The sequence below is a fragment of the Condylura cristata genome, unplaced genomic scaffold (assembly GCF_000260355.1).
Source record: "Condylura cristata isolate star-nosed mole 26May11 unplaced genomic scaffold, ConCri1.0 scaffold00001, whole genome shotgun sequence".
NCBI lineage: Eukaryota > Metazoa > Chordata > Mammalia > Eulipotyphla > Talpidae > Condylura > Condylura cristata.
In genome coordinates, this window is record NW_004567102.1 from 63,078,818 (window position 1) to 63,103,713 (window position 24,896).

A 24,896-nucleotide genomic window follows, 5' to 3' on the forward strand; every position below is an offset into this window, starting at 1 on the left:
GAGATAGTTGTTCAAGTCTGTTCCACAATTTTTTTATCCTGGGATCCCTACTGAACAGGAAAAAGAGCTACCTAGAGCATACTCCCCAGTGAAGAGCAAAAATGTGTCAGGTATCTTAGGGTCAAGTTGAAATAGGTTTGCTGTTAATCCTGTTGGTTGATTCAAACAAGTCACATGGCTAAGTGGGTGGAACTGTGTGTTCTATGTATGGTACAAAAGTGGCATAGCAAAGGGGAGCCAATGCGTAATTGAGAACAACTGTCCACAATCATTTTTCTTTTGAATTCTACAAGAACTTTTCTATCTAGCAACTTAATAAACCTTCAAAAGAAAAGTGTTTAAATCATAGAGTTGGTTTCGTAACCCAGTCTCTTGGAAAACTATAGTTGAATGTCATATGTGTAATTTTTTAGCAAGAGGTCACAGTATGTCACAATGCAGATTTCCTGTCCCTTACACTCCTCTTCATATGCCCTCTGGAACCTATATTTGTGTTTCTTCCATTGTTTATAGACTCTGTTAACCAAAGCACTACTTGTACCCTCTACTTTGAACTGAGACATCCAAAGTAGAGTCCAAAGTAATCTTTTTGAGTATGCTCTAATAAAGATTTTCATTAAGGATAAAACAGTTTCTGGTTTACATATCTGAATGTTTCTATCTACCACTATTAAAATAGAACTATGAGTGGTCATCTTTGAAGAAGATAACTCACTTCAAACACCTTCTCAGAAAACAGTCCTCCGAGTCCCCCGGCCCTCTTCTTCAAATTAGCACTTTGCTGGGAGTCATGTTTTATTTGGCATTAAATTTTATCAGACCCTCCTCTCTCCCATTATCTTATCAATGTAAATCTTATCTCCTGTGTCAAAAACTGAAGTTTCCTTGTAGCCTGCTGAGTCCTCTTTATATTCATAGGTTTTTAGATAAATCATGGAGTGGTGGACATAAAGCAGGTCTCAGTAAATGTTTTCTGAATTGAGAATGCTTATAAATATGTGACAAGGCACTGTTTTGGAGTTAGGGTGTAAGTTCATTGACTGCCACCTATGCTCTCCATGAGTGGTAAATCAACTAGTTTATATTTTACATTTTACAAGTTTGAGTGTATTTTGAAAATGTATTCATTTGCAGTTAGTCAGAGAGAAGAAGCTTGTGGCCTTTCCCAGACTGAAATGGCAATTTACCTGGTAGAGTGAACTTTATACCATTTGATAATCTCAAAGTAACTCAATTTAGTTCTTGAAAGCTGGTGTTTGCAGCCCATCTCCGTTCTTTGCAAAGGCCTTCCATTTTGCATCTCCTTCATGCATGAAATTTTGTTGGACTTGTTTGCATCAATAAACTTTAATTTAGATTCATCAAATAGATTGCTTCTACCAAATGATGCCGATGATAAATAATTAGTAATGACAACCAATGCCCACATGCGTTTCTGTCCTAGAATTAAAGGAGCTAGGACATGGTGCAAGACCCAGACCCATGCAGTGGTAGAGCCTTTGCTGTGAGCATAATGTGATTCACATGAGCACTTATTGTCTGCAAGGCGTAAGGAGTGAACTTGAGTTCTGAGCAGGAGAGAGACTTCAGAAGTGTGTGTAAGTGTGGTATTTATTTCTTTGGAACCAGAGCAGAATGTCTGCAAAAAAATCAAACAGGCCATGTTCCTAGAGTTTTATGAATGGAGTCTGCTTTATATTAAAATGAATTCCAGAAGTAACTGGGGGCAGTGTTTTCTTCCCAGGTCATCTGTTTCCTTATTGATGAGTTTTGAAGACTCTCACCTTTAGATTTCTCTTGGAGGTCATCTGACCTTAGAGTGCTGGAGCCATACTGGGGCTGGGCTGTCCCTGGAAAACCACCTGTGTGGGTGATGAAGGCTTCTGTTTTTTTCCCATTCCCTATGAAGGACAATCATGTGTAAGTAAAGACACCCAGTGAATAGTGATGATGAGCAGCATTGCCTTATGCTGGAAATGAGCTCAATACAGTAGAGGCTGTTAGTTTATTGCCTCAGTAACTTCCTCTGAATTTTCTCCCTCTAATCTGTATATGTATTGGCAGAAAACTCTTCAAAATGGAATTCTTTTTATTTTTATTTTATTTATTTTTTAAAGATTTATTTACTTATGCATACAGAAGTGGGTACAGGCCAGAGGTGCAGGGGTGGGGAGAGGCTTCACCAGAGACAGAGTGGGGAGCAGAACAGGCAGATCAATCAAGTACAAGGCTGAGGGGAGCAGCAGGCCGGTCAGGAAAGGTCTGCCGCCCATGTGGATCGAACTCACACCACACCCAAGTGCTGCGTCCATCTTGCAGTGCTGTGTCCTAATCGGTTGTGCCACCAGGGAGGGCCCTGAAATCTTTTTATTAATGAGACAATGCATACATTATGTTATATAAACTTTTTATGGAATCGTAATTTTTAGTTTTAAAAAGGACTTAGAAAAAGAAACTTTTATAATTTAAAATCAGAGTTTTCCTAACAATCAACATTCCATTTTCTGATTCTGATTCTTTGTATTTACTAGTTTTGTTTACAGTGGCAAAATAATTGGATTGGCAATTTCAATTGCTGATGGAAATATTTTTGACAAACTCAAAGTTTTATCATTACTTCTGTTCTTAAAACTTAAGGAGTAATTCATTTAATTTAGCAAATCAATGGAATATACTTTACAGTTAGATCTTTATAAATCTAATTTAGTGCAATAAATGTTTATTGAACATATGGACTTGTTTACTGCAGTGTCTTTATGAATCAGTAATAGTGACTAACCTAAATTAGTTTAGATTTACACCCTGAAGGACGTTTGGTCAGAAAGCAGGTACTCATTCACGTTTTGTTACTGCTGGGTAAGTGTAGGAAGAACCAGGTAGTTAATGTAAATATTTGACATATTAGTATTGCCTAGCATTGTTAGTAATTCTGACTTTGGCATTAGGCAGATTTTTTGGACTCAATTCTTGTTGAATATTTGATGGAATTTACTTTTCTGTTGATTTTTTTTTGGGGGGGGGTTCTTTTTTTCTTTTTAAGTTTTATTTATCTATGCATACAGGAGTTGTAGTGTAGGCCAGAGGTGTGGCCTCTGTTGATTTTTTTTTTAAGTTTTATTTATCTATGCATACAAGAGTTGGGGTGTAGGCCAGAGGCATGGGGTATGAGAGGATTTACCAGAGACAGATTGGGGAGCAGAACAGGCAGAGCTACTGAACTACTGAGGGAAGCAGTGGCTGAGACAGGAGAGATCTGCTGCGCCATGTGGGTCAGTTTCCTGGCCAGGGATGGAACTTGTGCTGCAGTGGCTACAGATAGATTCATAGTGCTGAGACTTAACTCCTTATGCCACCAGGGAGACCCACTTTTCTATTGATCTCATATTAATTTTTAAAACCAGAGAATTTACATATTGATATACATGTTATCAATTATTCTTCAGGACATTATTGTGATTTCGTAAATTGTATGTAGGTTATATTACCTATGAACTTTTTTTCAATACTCCAAATATTTACATAATGATTTAGATAAGGAGTGTTGGTTTTGATAAGGTTGAAAATTGTTGGTCTATAGCAATCCCATTGAGTAGTTGTTCAGCTGGTGTTCAGTCACTTTTGGAGATTTAAAAAAACATTCATTCTATCTGGAGACATCTCTATGCATCTGTGTATAAGCAGTTCTTCCTTCCAGGGCCCTTCTCCTTCCATAGCCAGTATCTCATCCTAGCGATTTCCCTTAGAGGTCTGTTGGTACCAACCCAAATCCTCTACCAGAAAAGATCCTTGAGACATTTGAACAAGGCTGTCATTTCATCACAACTCTTTCTACTCTAAACCTGGCCAGTTCCTTCTATTAATATTGCTAAAGTCCAGTTTCATGTCATTTAACCACCTTGGCTGCATCAGTTTTCTTGTGTTTCTCCCAGTGTGTGAGATTGGAGCTAAGTGAAGTCACCTTCGCATATTCTAATCTTCAAAAATGATGGCACATATGATCATAATCTTTTTTATTCTGGGTTGATTGCATTAATGTATGGGAGGAGATCAGTGGGTATATGGATCTTACTATCACCTAAAATTTCAAATCAGTTGCATTAGTTCAGTGCTGAACCCTCCCTTTCTCATCCTAGTTACCTCACTGGGGGGTAGAACCCATTTTCACAGGGGTTGATTCCATCTTTTAAAGGAACAACTGAGGCCTGTCTAAGTACAAATGCCGTTTGCCAGGATGGTAGTTAACCCTCTGAAAGTCAAATATTTTTATTCGTTAGTGATTCATCTACTGATAAAAGCGGCATCTGACAGTACTAATATCCTTCCTCCACAGTGAGGATGGAGATCAAATCCCAGCTCCTGGTGAGGTCATTCAATTGGTTCAGCACATACTTCGTGCTATAGTTGTCCAGTGTCTCCTTTGTTCAGCGAATCATAGAAGCTTCCACCATGTCCAGCTCACATTCTTCCTTCCATGTTATACATATGCTGATGAAGAGAAACATCAAATGTCTTTTAAACACAGTTACACTATGTTTATCTTATTTCCTTTATGCACTAGAACAGTAACTATGTCTAAGAAATTAGGTCTGTGTGATTTCACTAAGCCACCACTCCCTGGCCATCTCCCCTCTACCAGCCCTCCACATCAGCCAACCCAGACCACTTAGGATTCCCTGAGCCTCACACACACCTTCTCAACGCTTCATCCATCTAAAGAGCACCACCTTTTTTGCATTCATTATCTGGGACACTTGATTTACCTATGAAGTGCCCGTGACACTCCTTTCCTTTCTAACAAGGTCAGTCTCTTCCTCCCTCAGCTCTCTGTGATCCTTGTGCTCACCAACATCAGAACATTTGCCTCAACAGCTGATGGGCCTCAGTTGTCTGTACCCACCCCATTCCCTAGCCCATGAATGCTGTCTTTGTATCTTTGTATCTCTAGCAGAGTACTTGATCCGTGGCACAGGTTTCAAAGAGGCCTGCTTGTTTGTTGTGTGTTTTGCAGAAAGGTTGGTTCTCTGTAAACATTCTGGATCTCAGCTCCCACTACTTTCTCGTTCAAATCCTTGACCATCCACCTTTCATGATTAGTTCTGAAATTCTGCTGGGGAGCTCTGTGATGTTCTCCAGTGTGCAGTTTGCACAATTTCTTTTTCTAACTTTTGATGAAAATTAGAAAGATATTTATCTTGTCAGATTTCTGGCACTTTCCACATCTTCCACAATACCTCACCCTGCAAATGACTTTGTAGAAACTTCATTTGTACATTTTCTTTTTAGAGAGAACTTATAAAATGGCCTAGCTAACCCAGAGATGGGTCTTCATTAGGACCTACTAGCTTTGTTTGATGACATTTCTCTCCTCATTTTAATAAGAAAACACTGACAGCCACATGTGCTTACTTCTTGTCAGTTCTCTAAATGGAGAATAATGCTATAAGAATTGAGTTGTCTATTAATTTTGTCATTGTTTCCCTTTTTTCCATTTCCCTAAATCCTAAATAGCAGAGTTTCAGTCGCTTCTTTTATCATCACCTTAGTTCAGACATAACTTTTGGCTCTTTGTTGCTGTTGTTATATTTGTTGCTTTGTTTTTTGATGAATGTTTAGCATTTGGGGTCTCATCTCTTGGGCACTCCTCTTAGTTGGGGGGTATACTATGTATCTATTTCTCTGACCTCAGTTTTCTATTAGAGAATATCCAAATGGTTGACCTTGGTTAACAAGGAAATTTGCATTACCTTCCTTTGTTCAAATGACTGTAACTTTGAGACTGAACATTGCCATATTTCACTGTAATGATTTGCTAGGAGGAAATGTCTGTGGAGAAAGGGACTTTTTGATCTATTTATTAAGTGACCAGCATTAGTGTGACCAAGCCTCAAAGCATGTTGTCATTATTTAATTTGTGTAGTAGGAAACACATTGTTGGGACAACAGTGGATGAACATCATGGCACACTGGCGTGTTTCTAGTCTGGTCTGGTTATACCTGAATGTACTAGGAGCTGCAGTGTGTTAGCTCTAATGCCAAAAGTCACCCTGGGTGTGTGGTGGGTCCTGCTGGTTTGATGTAGTCAGGGAGACTGATGGCTCTGTGCCTGAGTTCTCAGTGGTGCCATGGTCACTCATGGGGAGCACTTTGCCTTCAACACAGCTCTTATGAGGTAAGGATTTTGTAGATGCCATTCTTATTTAAATAATGAACTGAATGTAGGTTTAAATTGATTATCCTAATTTAAGATGGCAAAAAGAAATATTTGGATACAAGATTTATCTTGTGCTCCCTCATAAAATTCTTTTTGGTTTGTAATATGCCATAAATGCAGGAGTCTCCTGTAATTCAATGCTTGAGTGAGTCTAGAGTTTACTGATGTGAGGAAAAGTCAACTTTAAACGAAAGAAGGGCTTTTAAGAAGTCCATTATAACCACTTCTAATGGAAAATGTATTTCCCATTAGAGATTGATTTAAGGAGCTCGGATTCTTCACCGAGGCATGAAGGCTGCTGTGGGAGTTCCATATACATTATTTTTTACAGCATCCTTTGCTCATCTCTTTCTGGTTAAGCTGTGGTGTATCTAGACCTGAACAGACTGTATCTATCTCATTTAAGGAATATAAAAATTCTAAGAAATTTGAAAGAAATCAAAGATTAGCAATTTATTTTTATTTATCAAATACATTATTGAAAAGGAACAGAAAAAAAAGCCTTGCTAGTTCTAAACAGACACAACAGCACCAGATGTCAATTCTTGGATCATTTAATCTTTTTCTCTTGTGTTTATTTTTGTCAATATTTTTCTACTAAAACCAAATATTAGTTTCTGGCTCAGCTTGCAGCATAAAAATTTTCCAATGAGATTGTTATGACTTCATTGTTATTCATGGGGAGAAATCTAATAAACAGAGATATTACATACTGTGGCATGCAGAACATTAAAATAAACCTCCTGGCCCAGAGCAGAGTTCAAAACCTTTCTAAAGTCTAAGGTCCTACAGGTTCGATTTGTTCCCACCCCCATGTGGGAAGGAAGCTTTGGATTGTATCAGTCTGCTGTTTAGTTGGCCTTTTCCAAATGCTGTCTGACTCCAGAGGTTATTGAAAAGCCCACCAAATCATTTTAATCCCTCTTCCACCAGAGCTGGAACTATTGAATTAGAGACCTTACTCTCTGTTGGCTTCAGTTTAAAGGAAATAAAGATACCTAGCTCATCATGTGATTGTAAGGGTTAAAAGAGATAATATATGAGCAATATATTGAAATAAATGACTCCAGTAGGCAGGTGTCTGGGTTGACTCCCTCGCTGTACCAGGGAGCCAGGCTGCCCTTCTTATCTGAAATGTGTGACCTTTTCATGCCTATACTATGCTCAGGTGTCCCCTCGTTCTGGAATGCCATCTCTCCTCTTTGGCACTCACCAAAGAAAGGTTTACTTTATTACTTCAGTCAAACTGAAAGCTTTATTTTATTCAACCAAACATGCATCTTCTGCATTGTTAATGTTTACTAGGCATCTCCAAGTAACTGCTCGGTTTTAGTTTTTACACACACTTTACTTTTCTTACTGGTTGGTAGGTAAACTCTTTGAGGGCACAGCCCATGTCAGCCCATGTTGGAAACCAACAAGAGTGGAAATTTTGCTCCCCACTGCTCCCCCAAAAGGACTTCATGCTTCCAAGATGATATCATTATCATATCATTTTTCAACTATTTTTCTCTTAATTACAACCATCCGCTGGTAATTTCTAAATCCTTTTTTTCCAACTCTTACTGCACTCCTGTGCTTTAACTGCACTCAAACCCTTGATGAATGTTTCCAGCTCACTATCACACAGGCACCTCAAAGTCAACATGTTCAAAACTGCTATCTTATCTGTTTCCACTTCCCCATCCCACTCAAGTCCCACTGCCTCCCACTACCATGTAGATTGTATCTGTAGGATTGTGTCACCATCTACCCAGTCCTGGGAGCAGAAACTTTGAGAGACCTGTCATTCCTTTCTTTCCCATGTGTCTTTGTTGGCCATGCTACCAAATCTTGATGTATTGCTTCTTAATTCTTTCTTTCTTTTTTTAAAGATTTATTTACTTATGCACACAGAAGCAAAGGGGCCATGAGAGGATTCACCAGAGATAGAATGGGGAGAAGGACAGTTAGATCGACAAAGTACACTGCTGAGGGGAGCAGCGGGTAGCACATGTGGGTCATCTCAGGGCGGGGGATTGAATTTATGCTGAAGCATCTGCAGCTGGCTTGCAGTGTTGCACTTTAACCCACTGCCCCTCCAGGGAGGGCCCCCATCTATTGTGTTCTTAATCCTCTCAAATCCGTTTTCTGTAATCCGAGCATGTCATTCACTCCCTCACGGAAGACGCTTCAGAAGCATCCTCTCATCTATGTCAGAACATTAGTATCGCCCCATGAACCACCTCTGACCAATTTGGTAACAGCTACTGTGAGTGCTGCTGCTGGCTTCAGCAGGTCTGCTTAAATGAGTCTGATGTAGGAGCAGTCAGTTGCGTGGGAAGCTCACAGCACAGAGCTAGGACTAACTTCAAGCTCTTTAGTATGGCAGCCTGCCCATGTCTGTCCCTAGCACCCACCATTGTTCTGCTTCACACTTTACCCTTGGTCAGTGTGGCCATATTGTGTGTCCTTGCTTTTGTTCAAGTTGGACCTGCCTCCTTGTATCCTTTAAATAGGAGACTCACATCCATCCTTCGATTTCTGGTGTAGTGGGAGTGCAAGGTGGAGAGGGGGTCCCTCTATACTCCTAAGTGTTCTTCAATGCTCTGATGGCATCCGGCCTCCTCCATAAGTTTATAGCTATTGATGTAAGATTCTGTGTCTCTCTGGAAAGAAAGTAATTCCAAGGGGCAGAGACCATGTCTGATTTATCTTTAGTCTCAGATACCACCGACAGTACTTTTCATAGATATTATGAATGGTTTACTGAATTGAAATGAATTAGTAAATACGTTTGATGGATGAAGATTCCTTGCTTTTCAGAGAGGAAGGACAGATTTTAGGAAAGGTTATTGCTCTGACGAAAGTTTAGTTTGGTGAATCAGATAGTCAGTAGATATTGGAAATTTTTGAACACAGGAGCTTGATGGAAGTGGTATTTTAAGAAAGGTTGATCTGGAGATAACCTTTTATTATTGTTTTAAACTGCTCCTGGGATACATAGGTAAGAGAACTGCCAGAGCCAGGCATATAAAGCCTGTCTGGAGAATAGCTTCCTGGGCCTTTATGCTTTTATTTCCACATTTGCTCACGTGGGATGTACTTACTGGCATATTTCCGAAAATAAAATAGAACATGGATGTTATTTATATTTTTGAAGAAAGAACATTTTTTATAAAACACCTAAGTCATCCACTTTTCATAATTACCTATTACTTATTTCAAAAGAGCCATGATGTGTTTAAAAATTAAAAAGCGATTAGCTCTGCAAACCTAGCCCAAAATAGTGATTTTTGTTGTAGCACATTTTGAAGTAATTGCTGATTTTGAGGAAAATACTTCCTTTTACTTTTCCGTCCCCCTTTTATAGTTTAACATTTCCATTCTGAGGGGCATTGTATTTGGTATATGACTCACGGGACTGTGTGACAGTTTACCTTCCCTTTGTTTGGGCCCAGTAGCTCTACTCTGCTTTTCCTTCATATTAGTCTTTGTAAACTTAATTTACAGTCGCTTTGTTTTCTTTTTTTTTCTTTTACAGGGTTATGACTCATTGATTCAAAGGGACTTTTCCAAATACTTTGCACTTTCAATTGTGTATTATGGATACCAAGGAAGAAAAGAAAGAACGGAAACAAAGTTATTTTGCTCGGTAAGCATTCACTGTGCAAAATTGTATCAGTACTTAAAAAAAAAAAAAGTTTAAGGATCCTTTGTCCTCAGGCATTACTTGAGATGTTGTACTTTGTGACTGTTCATAAACTGAGCAGGTGACTAGTAGAAGATTAGCCTACTTGGGTCCTTTTTCTCATTTATGTTAGAGGAATATTTGTTTCTTCTCTTTGTCTTTGACAATTCTCTTAGGCCAATGCTGCTTGGGAATCTAGCTGTCACGCATAGAACTGCAGACTGCTAGGAATTCCACATTGGCAACCCACATTGAATTTTAAAGCCTAAGTGCTTAGTTCTTGCTGTTCTATAGCTTAATTGGTTGAACTATCACTAAAAATGTATTGGCATGTTTAATGTTTACCATCTGCGGAGAGTCTGTTACTAAAATAATATTTTTGCAGATAGATAGAATGGGTGAAATTCTGTCACTGGGCTGTATATCTTTTTTTTTTTTTTTTAAGCTTAAACTCATCCAGGATAAATACTATCTGTTGGTGTGTGACTAGAAGTAATCTAGCTGGTAATCTGATCTAAACATCTATATGACTGTAACTTACTAATCATAGTAAATTAATGATATGATTAAACATTTATAAATCATTTTGATAGCTGGAATGTTTTCAAACTCAAAGTGAGAACATGGGCTTAAAATGATCCTTATGGTCTCCTGAGTTGAACCATTTCCTAGTTGAATTTAGCTTCACCACCTCCTGAAACCCTACTCTTTGCTCACTCAAGATCTTTTCCTGTTTTCCAAATATGAGTCTTGGAAACTGAAAACTAATGATTTGTTGGTGTTTTTACCCAGACATCAAGTGAGGCTTTAGATTGTAAATGGAAAAAGAGTTTACATGATTTTTAAGCATTCATTTGTGTGTACATGTTTGCGTATATTTAGTTTGAAGCAATTTTATCACACGTGTGTTTGTGGACATAATCACAACTGACATATAAAACAATTACATCAAAAAGAGCCCATGTGCTACTATTTTGTAGTCACAATCACGACCTTCTTTCTCTTTACCATCCCCTGACAACCTATAATTGGTTTTTCATGTCTGTAATTGAAATTTCAAAAATATTATGTAAATGGAACCATACAGTATGTAACCATTTGAGATTGGATTTTTTTCACTTATTGAAATTCACTTTTTATCTTAATCTTTCAGATTGCTGTAACAAATGTCACAAACTAAGTAACTTATAAACAACAGACATTTATTTCTTACAGTTCTAGAAAGTGGAAGTTTGGGTTAGGGTGTCAGCATGGTTGGATTCTCTGGTGAAAGCCTTATTTCCTGCCTCACGAAAGGCCACGGTCCTATTGTTTTGCCCTTACATAATGGACTGAACAAGGAGATTTCTTAGGGCTCTTCAATAAGGGCACTGATTCCATTTATGAGGTGTTACTTTCATGACTCAAGTCACCTCCTAGATACCCTACATCCTAATATTATTACTTTGGGTATTAAGTGTCAAATTAGGAATTTTGTGGGTACACATTTAGGCTACAGCACTTAAGAGTATACAGGATGTTACTTGCAGTTACTTGCATAGATAATTTGTTCCTTTTTTATTTCTAAATAGTATTCCGTGATGTGAATACTTAATCACTCACCAAGGACATTTGGCTTGTTTCCAGTTAGGGGCCATCACAAACCTCTAGGATCATGTACAAACTTGTGCAAACTTAAGTTTTCATTTTTCTGGGATAATTGCCCAGTAGACTCACTGGGTAAAATGATAAAGAGCATGTTTAATTTTGTAATAAGTTGCCAATCTTTTTTCCAGAGTGACTGTACCATTTTACCTTCCCCTTCCCATCAGCAGTATGTAACTGGCCCAGTTTTTCTGAATTCTTATCAACATTTGGCATTTTCTTTTTTTTTATTTCAACCATTCTTATAGGTATGTCGTGATATCTGATGATATTAATTTGCATTTATTTAATGGATAATTAAGTTCAGCATCTTTTCACATGCTTATTAGCTGTTTGTACTAATGCAATGTCTTTTTATAACTTTGGTCTGTGATCTAATTGGATTGTTTGTCTTTTGTTGTTGTTGAGTTTTGAGAGATTTATGCATTTACTTGCTCTATAAAGTGTTTTGGGGTTTGTTTTTTTTTTTTGTTTTGTTTTGTTTTGTTTTTGAGTTTTAAGAGTTTTAATACATTTTAGATACTGATTCTTTGATATGTGGTTTGTTTGCTGGTAAGTTTGCCCAGTCTGTAGATTTTCTTTATGTCCTTTTTAACAGCATCTTTTCCAGAGTAAAGATTTTCAGTTTTGATGCAGTTCACTTACTAGTTTTTCCTCTGATGGGTTGTGCCTTTTGGGTGTCAAGTCTAACAACAACTCTTGGCCCAGACCTCAGTCCTTCCTGAAGATTTCCGTACATTGTTTTCTAAAAGTTTAATTGTATTATCTTTTGTATTAAAGTGTGGTATCCATACCGAGTTAGCTTTAATGAGTTGTAAATTTAGATTAAGGTTCTTCTTCTTTTTGTTTTGCCTACAGAGTGATTTTTTAAAAGCAAGTGTTTTTTTTTTTTCAGTCTAAAGCCACCCTGGTTCCAGGATAATTGTTGGGTCATAAACAGTCTGCTCAAAGTTAACAATGTTTCATTCCTAAGATGCAGTCAAAGGGGAGTCCCTAAAACTTGCAAAATGAAAATTGTTCTGAAAGAACAGCACAGTTTGTTCAACTCAGAAATGCAAAATTTAATTGCCAAGCTTGCCTTGACCTCTTGTAAAAAGTATTCTAACAATGGAAAATAAAACACAGCCAAATGTAGTGTGACACAGAGAGAGAGAGAGCAGGAGGAGGACAAAAATGAGTGGTGTGTTAAAACCATCAGTGTCCACTTGACGAGTTACTAGGAGACAAGAGAGGGACAGAGAGAAGAGGTAGTGGGGTAGAGAGCAAGCCCACAGTTCAGCCACAAATGAATAGGTCATTAAAAGCAAGAAGCAAACAAAAATCCCCCATTATCAGTAAGAAAGAGCTAAAGTTATAAATCTTTTCAAATGTCTCTGACTAAACGTGATATTCCATAAAGTGGAACTGTCAAAAGAACCTATGTGAGAGCTGGTTTCTGAAAACACAGGGCAGATTTCTCAGGAGTAGCTTGCCTGGGAGCAGTCTAAGCAAGATCTCCAGACAAGAATGTAAGTCAGAGCAAGTTTAAAGTCTATGCTATTGCACAACCTTACACAAATCTCTGCTAATATGCCGAAGAGAGCAAGAGGAAGATTTCTCCTGATTTCTGCCCTCTGCCACAATATTTATTTGAAACTCTAAAAATTGTCCTAAATTCTGTTCTTCCCTATCCCCTTCTGGGTAGTGAACTGTTTTTTGGTGTACTATTTACGATATGGTTTCATAAACATTGTATGATTTTATTGTTGATCTCTTCCCCCTTCCTTCTAAATTTAACATTAAAAGACCCCACTTTAATAATTTGGGGTTAAGATTAGTAATTTGAAGCTCAACATTCATCTTGCTATAGGCCTGTGAAACTTCAAACGTAAAGGTGACTTGGCAGCAGTATCAGATGGGTTTCTTCTGGATAAGCGTTAGAACCTTTAACGGTCTCCTGTCACTGGCCCACCTGGTATTCAGCAGCCTTAGTGTTGTTTTATGCCAGTTATTTATCCCAGATCAACTCACTCATGAAACCTTTCCCCAAATTACCACAAAGAATTTATATGTCCAAAATCTGTATACCATATATGTGTGTGTTAATTCCTTGATGCTTGCCAGGTCTTGAAACCAAATGAAAAACTAGATTATTAAAGCAGATTACACTTTCTGTTTCATCTCCTGGAATGAACATCATTCATTTTGGCCACTGTTTCCTTTTTCTTCTTATAGTTAGAAGCAGGTATCTGCACACAGGCCACATAACCACTAATTCTGATATTGTTTGTATTTTGCAGAATTTGGAAACCATTTAATGACTTTTTTATGTAGTTCCTTTATGCTCTTTGTATTTGTAGGTGTTTAAAATTCTTTAAAAATATGATTTCCAAGATCAAAATTTACTTTAGGATATCAAACATTAATATTAGTTAGCCCGAAGTGTTATTTTCTAGGGATTTACCTTTACCTTCTGGTAACGTCTGCAGTCTGCAAGGAGACAGCGAGAGGCTCATCAGTCTACTGTGTATTGTTCACTTGGGTCCCTCTTCCCTAGACTTGCTGGCTGCCTCCCACTCTTTCTGGCCTGTCAGGAAAAGCAGAACTGCACCACCACCCACACTCTCTCCTACCCACCCCCTTCAGAGTCAGTAGTAGCAGCAGGGGAGGGGCTGATGCTCTTCTTTCCTGTCACCACTCGCTCTAATCCCCAAAGGATGCAGACTAGGAATACATCTTCATTCCAATGCCCCTGCCCCTCCCACTGAGTCCTGAGTCTCTTCCACCTGGAGCCTTTGCCACATCAGCTGAACACCTAGTGTTTGAAAATCGTTCCAGTCTACAACATTGGCCATGTTTTCTAAACTTCCCCCTGTATTTCTTCAGCTGTTAAATATGGCTGTTAATAACTCACCAACAAGCTGCTTTGAAGAAAGTGGCATCTGAGTCCAGACTGGTGAAAAGGAGCCTAAAGGCTGACTACAACTTAAGCTCTGGTCCTTTGCCCACACTGGTGGAGGTTGTACCCCTTCTGGGAACGGGACCTGGATTCTGATATTTGAGCACGCCATACATGGTAAACATATTAAGCATAGTGTACTGTGTGGCTGCCTCTCTCCTTCAAGCCAGGCCAAGCCAAGAAGGCTCTGAGAACTTAGGTAGCATGGATAGGTGCCCAGCACACTGAGCCCATAGTTACTCATCTATGATCAAATAGCCCCCATCTGTGCTTGCACCTTCATCATTACCCAAAAGAATCCGTATCTTGACTCTCTACTCCCATCTCTTGAGTTGCTCATGTTATTCAAATCATGGAAGCAGGTGTTACTGCAGTAATCCAAAATGGCTTCATGGCTTCCCAGAGGCGCATGATTTTCTTATGAACATTTTGATTCTAAGATATCATGAAGTGTCACAAGATAGCCAAAGGCTTTGAGAAATCTAAGGCATCCCTTTTATTGAACACATGAGAGCAAGTGTCCTTGATGTGCTGGACAGATCAGGACATTTTAGTTAAAATATTAGCTGGTAATTAGGACCTTACCACTGGTGTTGCTTAGCACACTCTCTTGTCCCAGTAGGTTTGAGAGAGACATGGGCCCTTCAGCCCTCCTGGTAATCCAACTGGTCAACTTTAACTTTGAGTACATTTTGCCCCACCCTCACCCCTCTCCCCAGGTAATGTAACTATTGACCTTTTCCATATATACTTTGATATGAAAATGTTTGGAATAATCAGTCCAAATGATCTCCATTCCAAGTCACTGATACATAAATATTTTTACCCTCAAATAGGATTTTATTGCTATGGGAATTTAGATTCAGAAGGATTATATATTTTGAATGAGTTTGCAAATGTGTAACCAAGACTAGATTTGAGCCTTGCTCTTGTTCTCCTTCCCAGGCTTTTCTGAGATGTTGCTCAGAGCCACGTGATAACTTAGTGGTAGAACAGTGCTTGTAGGTCACAGGTTACCTGACCTGCTGCTGTTTGCAGTATAGATTGAAAGGTTTTTGGAGGCGATCCTGAGGCCTAACATTAATATCCATCACTGTGAATTGATTGGCAGAAATGTATCCTAAATTCTAAAGGAGACCTTTTCCAAAGCAATTTTTTTTTGTGACTTGAAGATAGCTATACTATATGTCTTATCAAATTTAGCCATTCATAATATGGTTAATGTCTGAGTAGTATCCAACTAAGGCAGTAGGGAGCATGCAGTCGTTGTACCCTGCCTGTCTGAGTCAAGCAAGTAATAACTGGCAAAATGAGATGCACTTTTCTTGCTAGTACTGCATCTTGTCTAAAAAGAGTATCTGACTATAATAGAAATCAGTGTACATTTGGGAAGATAACCTGACCTTCCCTCTTGGCCAAGTACAGAGTCTAAGATCCAGTGTAAAGCATCACCTGGGTGGGTGTGGCTGGTTGATCTGCAGCACCATTAGGACACAGGGAGGACCCCCCTCTGCAGACCCGCAGAAGCAGTCTTTGAACCCTAAGAAAGTGTGTCTCTGTGGTAGGTCTGTGCCAAGAATTAATATACATATGGGTGGAGTGGTGTGATGTGAACTCTTGCCCTTCCTTTGATTAACAGTAAGTGGATTGTTTTTTCCTGCTGGCCAAGGGCCATTAGAGAAGAACCATAATATGTCTGAGACTTAAGGAAAAATTATGATTACCAGTTGCTAGATTCAGATAATTCAGTCATATCACAGGTTTTGATTGAGCTGATTCATGAAATGCAAATAAGACTTTTAAATGCTTGGTAAATGTTCACACCAAATCTTCTTAACAAATTGGTTAATTTTTTCCCCTCATTTTCACTCTACTAACTGATTCTAGTGAATGTTAATTATAATAACATTGTTCCTACTTTACAAAGTGTGTTCACATGCATCCTCTCACTTTATTCACATCACAATCCTGTGAGCAGATGTAAACACAGTTGATGACTCTCCAGTTTAAGAGGTTAAATAACTTGCCAGAAATCACTTAGCCTTTCAATGGAGGGGCTGAATCTGAATCTCAGTCTTTGTCTGTATCTTGGGTTATTTTTCTTCATTCCATTGTCTTAGTTTAAATTGCGGTATGTCTTAATTTTCAGTATGTCTGAAAGGAGGACTAAACCATTTTGGCTTCATAATGTGATAAGTAGGAAAAATTATATGTGATTTTAGGAGCAGAATGTTTCAGTTGACTTTTCCATATTTGATTTCAATTTCCAAGAACCATTCTAGGGAACTGTTGTTACTCTGAGGGACACATGCCTGTAGTAGCAATAGCAATGCCTAAGAATACTTGCATGTAAGGTCTTTCTAGCTCATGTTTTTGTGACTTTGTGTTTGTTAATTGTTTCCCCAAATGGGTCATCTGTAAAAATTCAGCATCTCATCCCATGTGCCTTTTTAAGGAGTTGCTGGCATTTAACAAGTATTAAATATTTCTCAACAAATGGACAGACTTGAATATTGAAAACAGCTTCCTTAATGGAGAGTACAAACGGTCTGTTGAGTCTTCACTTGTATCACTACAACTTATTCAGTGTTTGCAGTTTTATTAATCTTAAAAGATTATCTTAAAACCATTTCCTATGAAAAAGCTGCTTGTCTTGTTTGAAATTTCAAATTACCAACTAAACTCTTGCATGGGCTGTAACGTCATTTAAGGCTTGTGTTTCCTATTTTCTTGATTGAGTTCAGATGAGGTAAGCTCTTAAGGGAACATTTACATACTGCTTATAATTCAGGAATAAGAAAACCACTCATGGTCAAGTTTTATCTAAGATTTTAGGAAATCATTAACTTTATTCTACAGATTAATAAAAAAGCTTATAAACATTTAGCCATTAACAGGTAGACTCATGCTTCTTGCATCTTTTATTTTTTAGGAACTTGATTTCATTCCATATAAAATACTGCTTTTCAAGTTAGTTTACAACCCACTGGGGACTCATGAAGTCAATTTAGTTTATAAAACCAGCATTTTTTTTTCCACAGCCTTTTTTATTATTATTATTATTTTTGTTATTTTTTTTCCCACAGCCTTTTTTTTTTAATTAAAAAGTTTATTTTTACATCATTTTTCACATTTTTTTTTTCATCTCAATTGTAATCCCCACGGGTTTAAAACCAGCATTTTTTAATGGGTTGGGATAGAGTAAATTAGTATGGAGTAAGCTAGAATGAATAGAAATATCAGTGTATTTTATGTAGTCAAAATACATATTTCATTAAAATTTTATTATTTAAATATCTAGAATTACATATATATTGAATCACAATTTAAAATTATTTTTTTATTGTGAGTTTTGATCAAAATATGATTCATTGATTTTGAGGAGTCTTTGGCAATTGGTATGCTGGAAATGATATTATTTTTCCTTGTTGAAAAATGAATGCCTTTGAAAATTGTTGATGTAATGCACACTAACCAATTATCCAAAGACATAAAATACATAAAATAGCTGTTACATAGATTTACTTCCCTGCAATGAAGTGTAAAAGCTCCCTACAAAATGGCTTTACTGGATCAGTGATAAGCAAATCTTTTAACCTGAAAACCCAGGCTGATCTAGATTATTCTAGATCCTGAAGGGAGCTATAACCTCATAAAACTGGAACTGTGTAGTCATGAATGTCAGTAACTTTTACTTTGGGGTCTCTGTAGAACTACTTTCCAGCAGTCGGGACTTGAGTATTGTTTTCTCCAAAATGAGAATAATAATAGTACTTAGCTTTTGAGTTTGTTGGGAGGAATGACTGAATTAGTCCTTAAAATAAATGCTAATGAAAAATAAGCACTAATGAATTTTTATATTAAAGCATGCTGCTTAAATGAGGAATAGAGGAAATGTGTGGGAAAAATAGGAATAAGAATAAATAGGGCATAAATTTTATGTAAATTTCTGGCACTTACCACTCCAACCTTGCTCACAAACTTTCTAGTCATACACTTCAAAGAAACCCAAGATTCCAGACTCCAGAACACAGAAGACAACAAAGCACTTAAATTAAATGATTTGATGTACGTTGCCGCCTCCATTTTAATGTTATTGCTGATAGTCAAGGAAGATGAACTGACTACTAAATTTGGTGATAAACCTGGTGCTGTCAACTTAAGATACTTTGGTAACATTAAAATCCATTATTGTTACCGGGCGCAACCCCTTAACAGCACGAGAAAGTTAAATTTTGAACCAGAAAGCGCTTTGTACTCATCAGCTCTGAAATTTCAGTTCCTATGCTTGCAGCCCCGCAGTTGCTAGTTTTCCTTTCTCCCCTCCCCACTTAAAACTTGTATCTGAAAATGTTAAGTCTCCACCCCCTCTACTTTCTTAATTGCACGTCCTCCCACACATCTTCCCAGATTAGGTTTTTGTAAGGCGCAGTTCAGATATGTCACTTCTGTGCCCTAAATTCTTCTCTCAAATTCTCTGCACAGTTTGGCTTATTCCTACTTTTCTGTCTTTATCTTCTAACTTGGTTTTCTGTACATTCTTATATTTTGCCTCCTCAGAACTTTGTTTTCATGATATAAAACTGGTCCTCACTATCCTCTCAGATACAGTGAAGTCACACTCTGGCAAACACATTTTCAATTGTGAGACTGACTCTGTGAGTCCTGAGCTATTTCACTTAATCCTTTACTACCTTACCTCACCCCCTGTCCATTCCTGGATTTGCCCTCCCTTCTACTGGACTCAGGGAAACTACTAGGGGGCCTTCATGCAATCTGTTTTTGGATATACTCGGAAACCCTCTCATCTTCTCTGTCCTTTCTGTTGCTATGTGCTATCGGTTCTTTTTTATTTTTATTTTCTTAGTCTAACTTAATGCCCTGCACTTACCAGTTATTCATTGGGAACAATAGCACTTACCAGTTATTGGAACAGTAGCTAACACTTGATGAAATTTACTATGTAAATTTGCATACTCATGTAATCTCATAATTATTCTATGAAGTACATCCTATTATCCTAATTGCAGATAAAGATGATAAGCTTTACTATAGGTGTTTTGCGTTTTTCCCAAGCTCATATAACCGTGAGGTGGCAGATCCAGGAATCAACCTAGTGGATCTGAGCTCGCGGTCTTATTCCTAATCATTATGCTGTATTTGTCATCCACCTATGTTAAATTGAACATTATACAACCATGTCACTTATACAAATAAGGCTAAGGTTTTACTAGTCTAAACAAAGTAGTTAAATAGTAAACTGGTAATTTTCTGATTTGCAGTACAATAGTAGTCTTAGGAACTTTGGGAAAAACTAGGAAACTTTGAAAATCCCTATATAACCAACAAAAATGTCAACTATCTCCTGACCTTTCTCTATATTTTAGAGGTGTCTTAAGAAGTTCCCTATTATTTCTTCTCTAGATTCTTGTTTGGAGACCCTAACATTAAATTCTCCTAGCTTGAGTATTTCTGCTATAGAGATGATAAGCCATGGGTGTGTTCATTCATTTTTGCTTTCCCTGTCTTTAATTTATCACTTTAATAAAATTTGCATGAGCAAAATAATTAAGGTTATTCTTTTCTTACACTCCTTTTTGTGATACATAATAACAGTGCATATGCAGTATCTGCCTATGTATTTTAATTTTTTGCCTCTCATAGATGAAAATGGTATTAAAAAGGGGACAAGCACACAGGGATTACAATAGAGATGAAAAAAAATGTACAAAATGATGTAAAAATAAACTATTATATTATTTAAAAAAAAGTGGGAGGAGGCCAAATTTAAAGGGACTGATCAAGACACAGGCTGGTCTGGCCATCTTTATAAATGTGATTTAACGCTGAACAAAGGAGACTGAAGTGTCGACATCATCAAGCACTGAATCTGAGGCCTAGGACAAAAGGAGAGGTTAATTAATTGGGACCTTCGGGGTCTCTTCCCAAAGCAACACAGGATCCAGCATTTGCTGAGGTTGGGGTGACAGAGAACAAGAAAGATTTTCTTTTCTCAGTACCTCTCTTACAGCAACCATACGCTGATTTCACTTGAAGATTCGAAGACCTTTGAGGTGAGGATATCATGGGCTAAAGTGAGAAATGTATCATGATGGCTGTGAAGAATTGTGTAGTTTGGAATGGAAAATATGCAGTAAATTTTAACATAAAAAAACAAAACAGGCAAGAATATAGAGTATATCAAAATTTTAATATGGTATTTATTAATATGTCTACGGGATACGTGACAGACTAGATGGCCAAAATATAGATCATGTGGATGTAGGAAACAGTTAAATTAAAGGCTGGTTTTATTCATGCTTTAAATAGTTTACATAAAAAAATAGAACTGAATTATATTTCTGAATATTGGTGATTGCCTATATATTTTTAAGAACACATATGTTATACAAAACAGTAAAGAGTCAAAATTGACTGATTCCAATTTTGAATAGGTGTAATGATTTAAATCACTGCTGTGATGACGGGAGCTAAGTCATTAACCACTAAATTAATTTTTTCCTGTGACTGTGAGGCTGTGGTACTGTTCATTGTCACAGTCAGTTTAGACCCAGAAGTAGTTTTGTTTTAGAAGCTGCATCATATACAATTTAAGGCAGATGAATTTTGATATTTCAGATTAATTTTGTTAGCATAGCAAAAACGCTGAACAGCAATTTGGTTATTTCATTTCAGAAGGTAATTGGAACAGATGCTGGTGAGGTCATTGGGGACTGAGCCATCCATGTCAATGACTCCATCATTCTTTTAAAGTAGGGGGTTCTCAGAGACACTCTGGGGAGGGGTGGGGGGAGGGGAGGGGGAAGGATCAAAATAGGGGAGGAAGGAGCCAAAGGGCCATGGGGCTGGCGCTAGGGTGAACTGGTGGTGGGAATGTTACAGGAAATACACCTGGGAATGTTACAGGAGGAAGCATGATGTAATATAGATATAAAATTTTAAAAAATTAAGTAAAAATAAAATGGGAGTGTATCTCTTATTGTGCTAAATCAATTGCCTTCACTAACGAATGAGAGAAATTTAACTTTTTAACCATAATTTTGAGCTTATATCATCAAGATTTTAGGATAGTTTTCTTTCATAAAAATAGATATATTTTAAATTTAAAACGTTATACACAGGTGCACATATATATGTGCAAATATATACTGTGTTTCTTTTATGACATGGGTTTTTAAGATATAAATGTTAGCAAAACATATTTGTATAAAAACACATTTTAAATATATAATGATGCTTTGTAATTGTATTATTTTAACAGGTTTTTGAAAACGATATAAAATTAATTCAATGATGAATCTATTATATTTAATCTGTGCCTTCCGATTTAATGCATAGGGAGACCATGCTGTAGTTTCATTTTTGATTTGATACAAGCAAATATGCAAAATACTTCCCAGTTCTTTGACTTAACTATAATTTCTTTGTTATTAAATCACATAGTGTTTATTTATCCTTGGATTTTGAAATGTTGTAATATGGTAGGAGAGACACTAAGGAAGAATGTGGGACACAACAAATATGGGTCCAAAGATTAATTTTCACAAAGATATTAAATAAGGATACACTTAAATGCATATGTCACTAGGAATTACTGTGTTTACTATGAGGGAAACTAGCAGGATATTATAAAGGTTTTGCTAATGCAGTATACACTTTAGAAAGGAGTGATGTTGGGGGCCCTCACTGTTGGCACAACGGGTTGAGGCAGCACTGCAAGCTGGCCGCAGCAGCTTCAGTGTGAGTTCGATCCCAAGCTCCGGAGGTGATCCACATGGCGCGACAGACCTCTCCTGAACCGCCCACAGCTCCCCTCAGCAGTGTACTTTGTCTGCCTGTTCTGCTCCCCACTCTGTCTCTGGTGAAGCCTCTCACTGCCCTTGCCCCTCTGGCTTGTACCCCAATTCTGTATTAATAAATAAAAAAAATCTTAAAAGAAAACAGAAAGGAGTGATGTTCAACAAGAACTTTTCGAGAAAAATGACACTTGAGCTGGCCCTGGAAATGTGCAAGTATTTATCAGATGATCTCTGCATTTAGGAGTAGAGCTTAGAGAAATGAAAAGTAGAGGAATATTGTAAGTAATGGAAACATTTAGACTCAAAGACCTTACAGTGGGAAAAAGCTTGGCAGGTTCCTAGGCCTGCAAAAAGGCCAGTGTGGCTACACTAGAGTATTTCAGATAGGATGGCACAAAAAACTATAGCCAGGCAGACTGCGACAAAGCATACAGGGCTTTGTTGACATTGTTTAGGAATATGGGTAAATTGCACACAGACAGAAAGGAGGGTGCTGTTAAATGATGGGAAAACCAGAAAAATAAGTTTTGAAAGTGAATGTCAAGATTTTAGGTTTTGTTGTTTTGTTTGAGATGCCCACAAGATATTCCAGCAGTGCCATTAAATACCTATTTTGTGTGTGCATCTAATGAAAGAAACTGAGAGGGAAATATAAATCATGTTGGTCCCAGCCATAGAAGTGTATGATAACATATAAGAAAAGATTCTAAATTGTAAAGAGAGTAGAATGAAAGCATTAGAGCAGAAAGGGGTAATTTAAACATCTACTGGTTCAGTAGGATAAAATCCAGAAAAGTTTAAATCATAGCAGCAAGGAAAGAACACGTCAAGGAGGACAGAATGATCAGCAATTTTGAAAGCAGTGAGAAGTAAATTGAAATGAGGACTGGAAAGAATCCATGAAGTTTGACCACTTGGCAGTCATAGCAGGTTGAATAAAAGCAGTTTCAGGGAAGTGGTAGAAGCAGCCAGTTTAATGTAAAATGGAAGAGAAGGGAGAGAAGATTCAGCTTCTAGTCAGTTCTTCTGAGAACTTGGCTGGGAAGGGAAGCAGAAAACTAGGACTATGGCAGGAGGGAGATGTGGAGGTCAAGAAAGCGTAAGTTTTTCGAGGCAGAGGAGGAAGGAGAGACATGAGAGAATATGTGTTGGGTGAATGGGTGACAGAGCTCACAGGTCAGCTCACAGGTCAGCTTGATCCTTAGGTAAAGTCACGAGGACATTAGCAGATCTATAGAGCAGGAGATGAGCCACACCAGATTGTCTGCACTCAGTCCCCCCAGGGCTTGTAACATGTAAAGTTGAACTTAGGAACATTGGTGGTATCATGTTCTATCATTGTTTGCTCACTCTGTGCTCAAGCTTTATACCCTTGGCCTTATTTAATCCTCACAGCAACCCATGAAATAGGTGGTAGCATTTTTCTCATTTTGACAGGCAAGGAAATAGTCTGGGAGTGGGTTAGTACCTTACCAAGTTAGATTACGAGCTAGTAAGAATCAGGATTCCTTCCTTTTGTGTCTAACACCAAAGCCTTTATTAGTTACTACCTCATGATACCCTCAAAATATAATGTAAAATAATTAAATTAGTTGGGGTAAGAGTAGCTGGTTGTGATATCTTCCATGTGCAGAAAGCAAACCTCCAACTACCTTCCTTCATTGTCAAGTAAACAGCATGTAGTGGGTGTGATTATGTGTGTACAGTTCTGATATAGCTGGGTGTTTCTTCTCCTGAATTCAGAATCTTAATGAGTGTCTTCACCCCTTTTTTTCCTAGTGCATTATTTCACAGTGACTTAATTTTATAGATACATCATATAAGATCTTTATTTTCTCTCTAAGGGTTGGTATGGGATGTAGAAGCATCAGGTAATAAAGTAATTAGTTAATGACCTGAGGACCTGGAAACAGTAATTGAAAAATTAGGGGAAAAGGGCAAGGAACTTGGCAAGTTCATGTTAACTGGATAGCTTATTTTTGTACTTCCACTTATCTTCTTTGTGCAGGCACCATGTTTAATTTCAGAATGATATAATCATTTAATTGAATCAGAGGTCAACCGAACTGCCACACCAGGTAATCTCTGTCTTCTCCAGACTGGATTTCCAGCTTGAAATATACTTTGCGATAAGGATGTCCCAAGGATTACTAAGACTGTTAATTTCTTGCTAGGAAAAAAACTCATTAGTAAAAACCCATTTTTAAACTAGTAGTTTAAATGTGTTTCCTTGCAATCTACTATTTATTTCTAGTTACTAAGGATCCACATAGTATAAACCCAACCCCTATGATAACATTTGGTTTATGTATTTTCACCACATGTTTTTAAGGATATCGTGATATTCTCTTTGAACATTGTCTTTTGTAGCTGAATAAACTCAAGTTCCTAAATCTTTCTACCTAAGACAAGTTTTGAAATTCTTCACCACTTGTTATGGTTTGATTTATAAGAATATTTCTTGTTATTCTTTATTTTAGTTACTATAATAGCACATTTCACTAGTATGTAACAACAATTATATATATTCACACAGAGGGTAAAGCATATTTTTCCTTCTGAATTTTATCTTGTTTTTTATCTTCTAGTCTAATTTTGTAGGAATTCTGAATG

General features: G+C 37.5%; 1 protein-coding gene across 1 annotated transcript in view; it reads left to right on the forward strand.

Moving 5' to 3' along the window:
* NCOA7 (nuclear receptor coactivator 7) overlaps positions 1–24,896 on the forward strand; it is a 130,541-nt gene that overhangs the window by 10,883 nt on the left and 94,762 nt on the right. The window contains exon 2 of the mRNA XM_004673830.2: positions 9,735–9,845. Within this exon, the coding sequence (XP_004673887.1) occupies positions 9,796–9,845 (50 nt within the window). The 5' untranslated portion in view covers positions 9,735–9,795. The remainder of the gene's footprint in view (positions 1–9,734; positions 9,846–24,896) is intronic.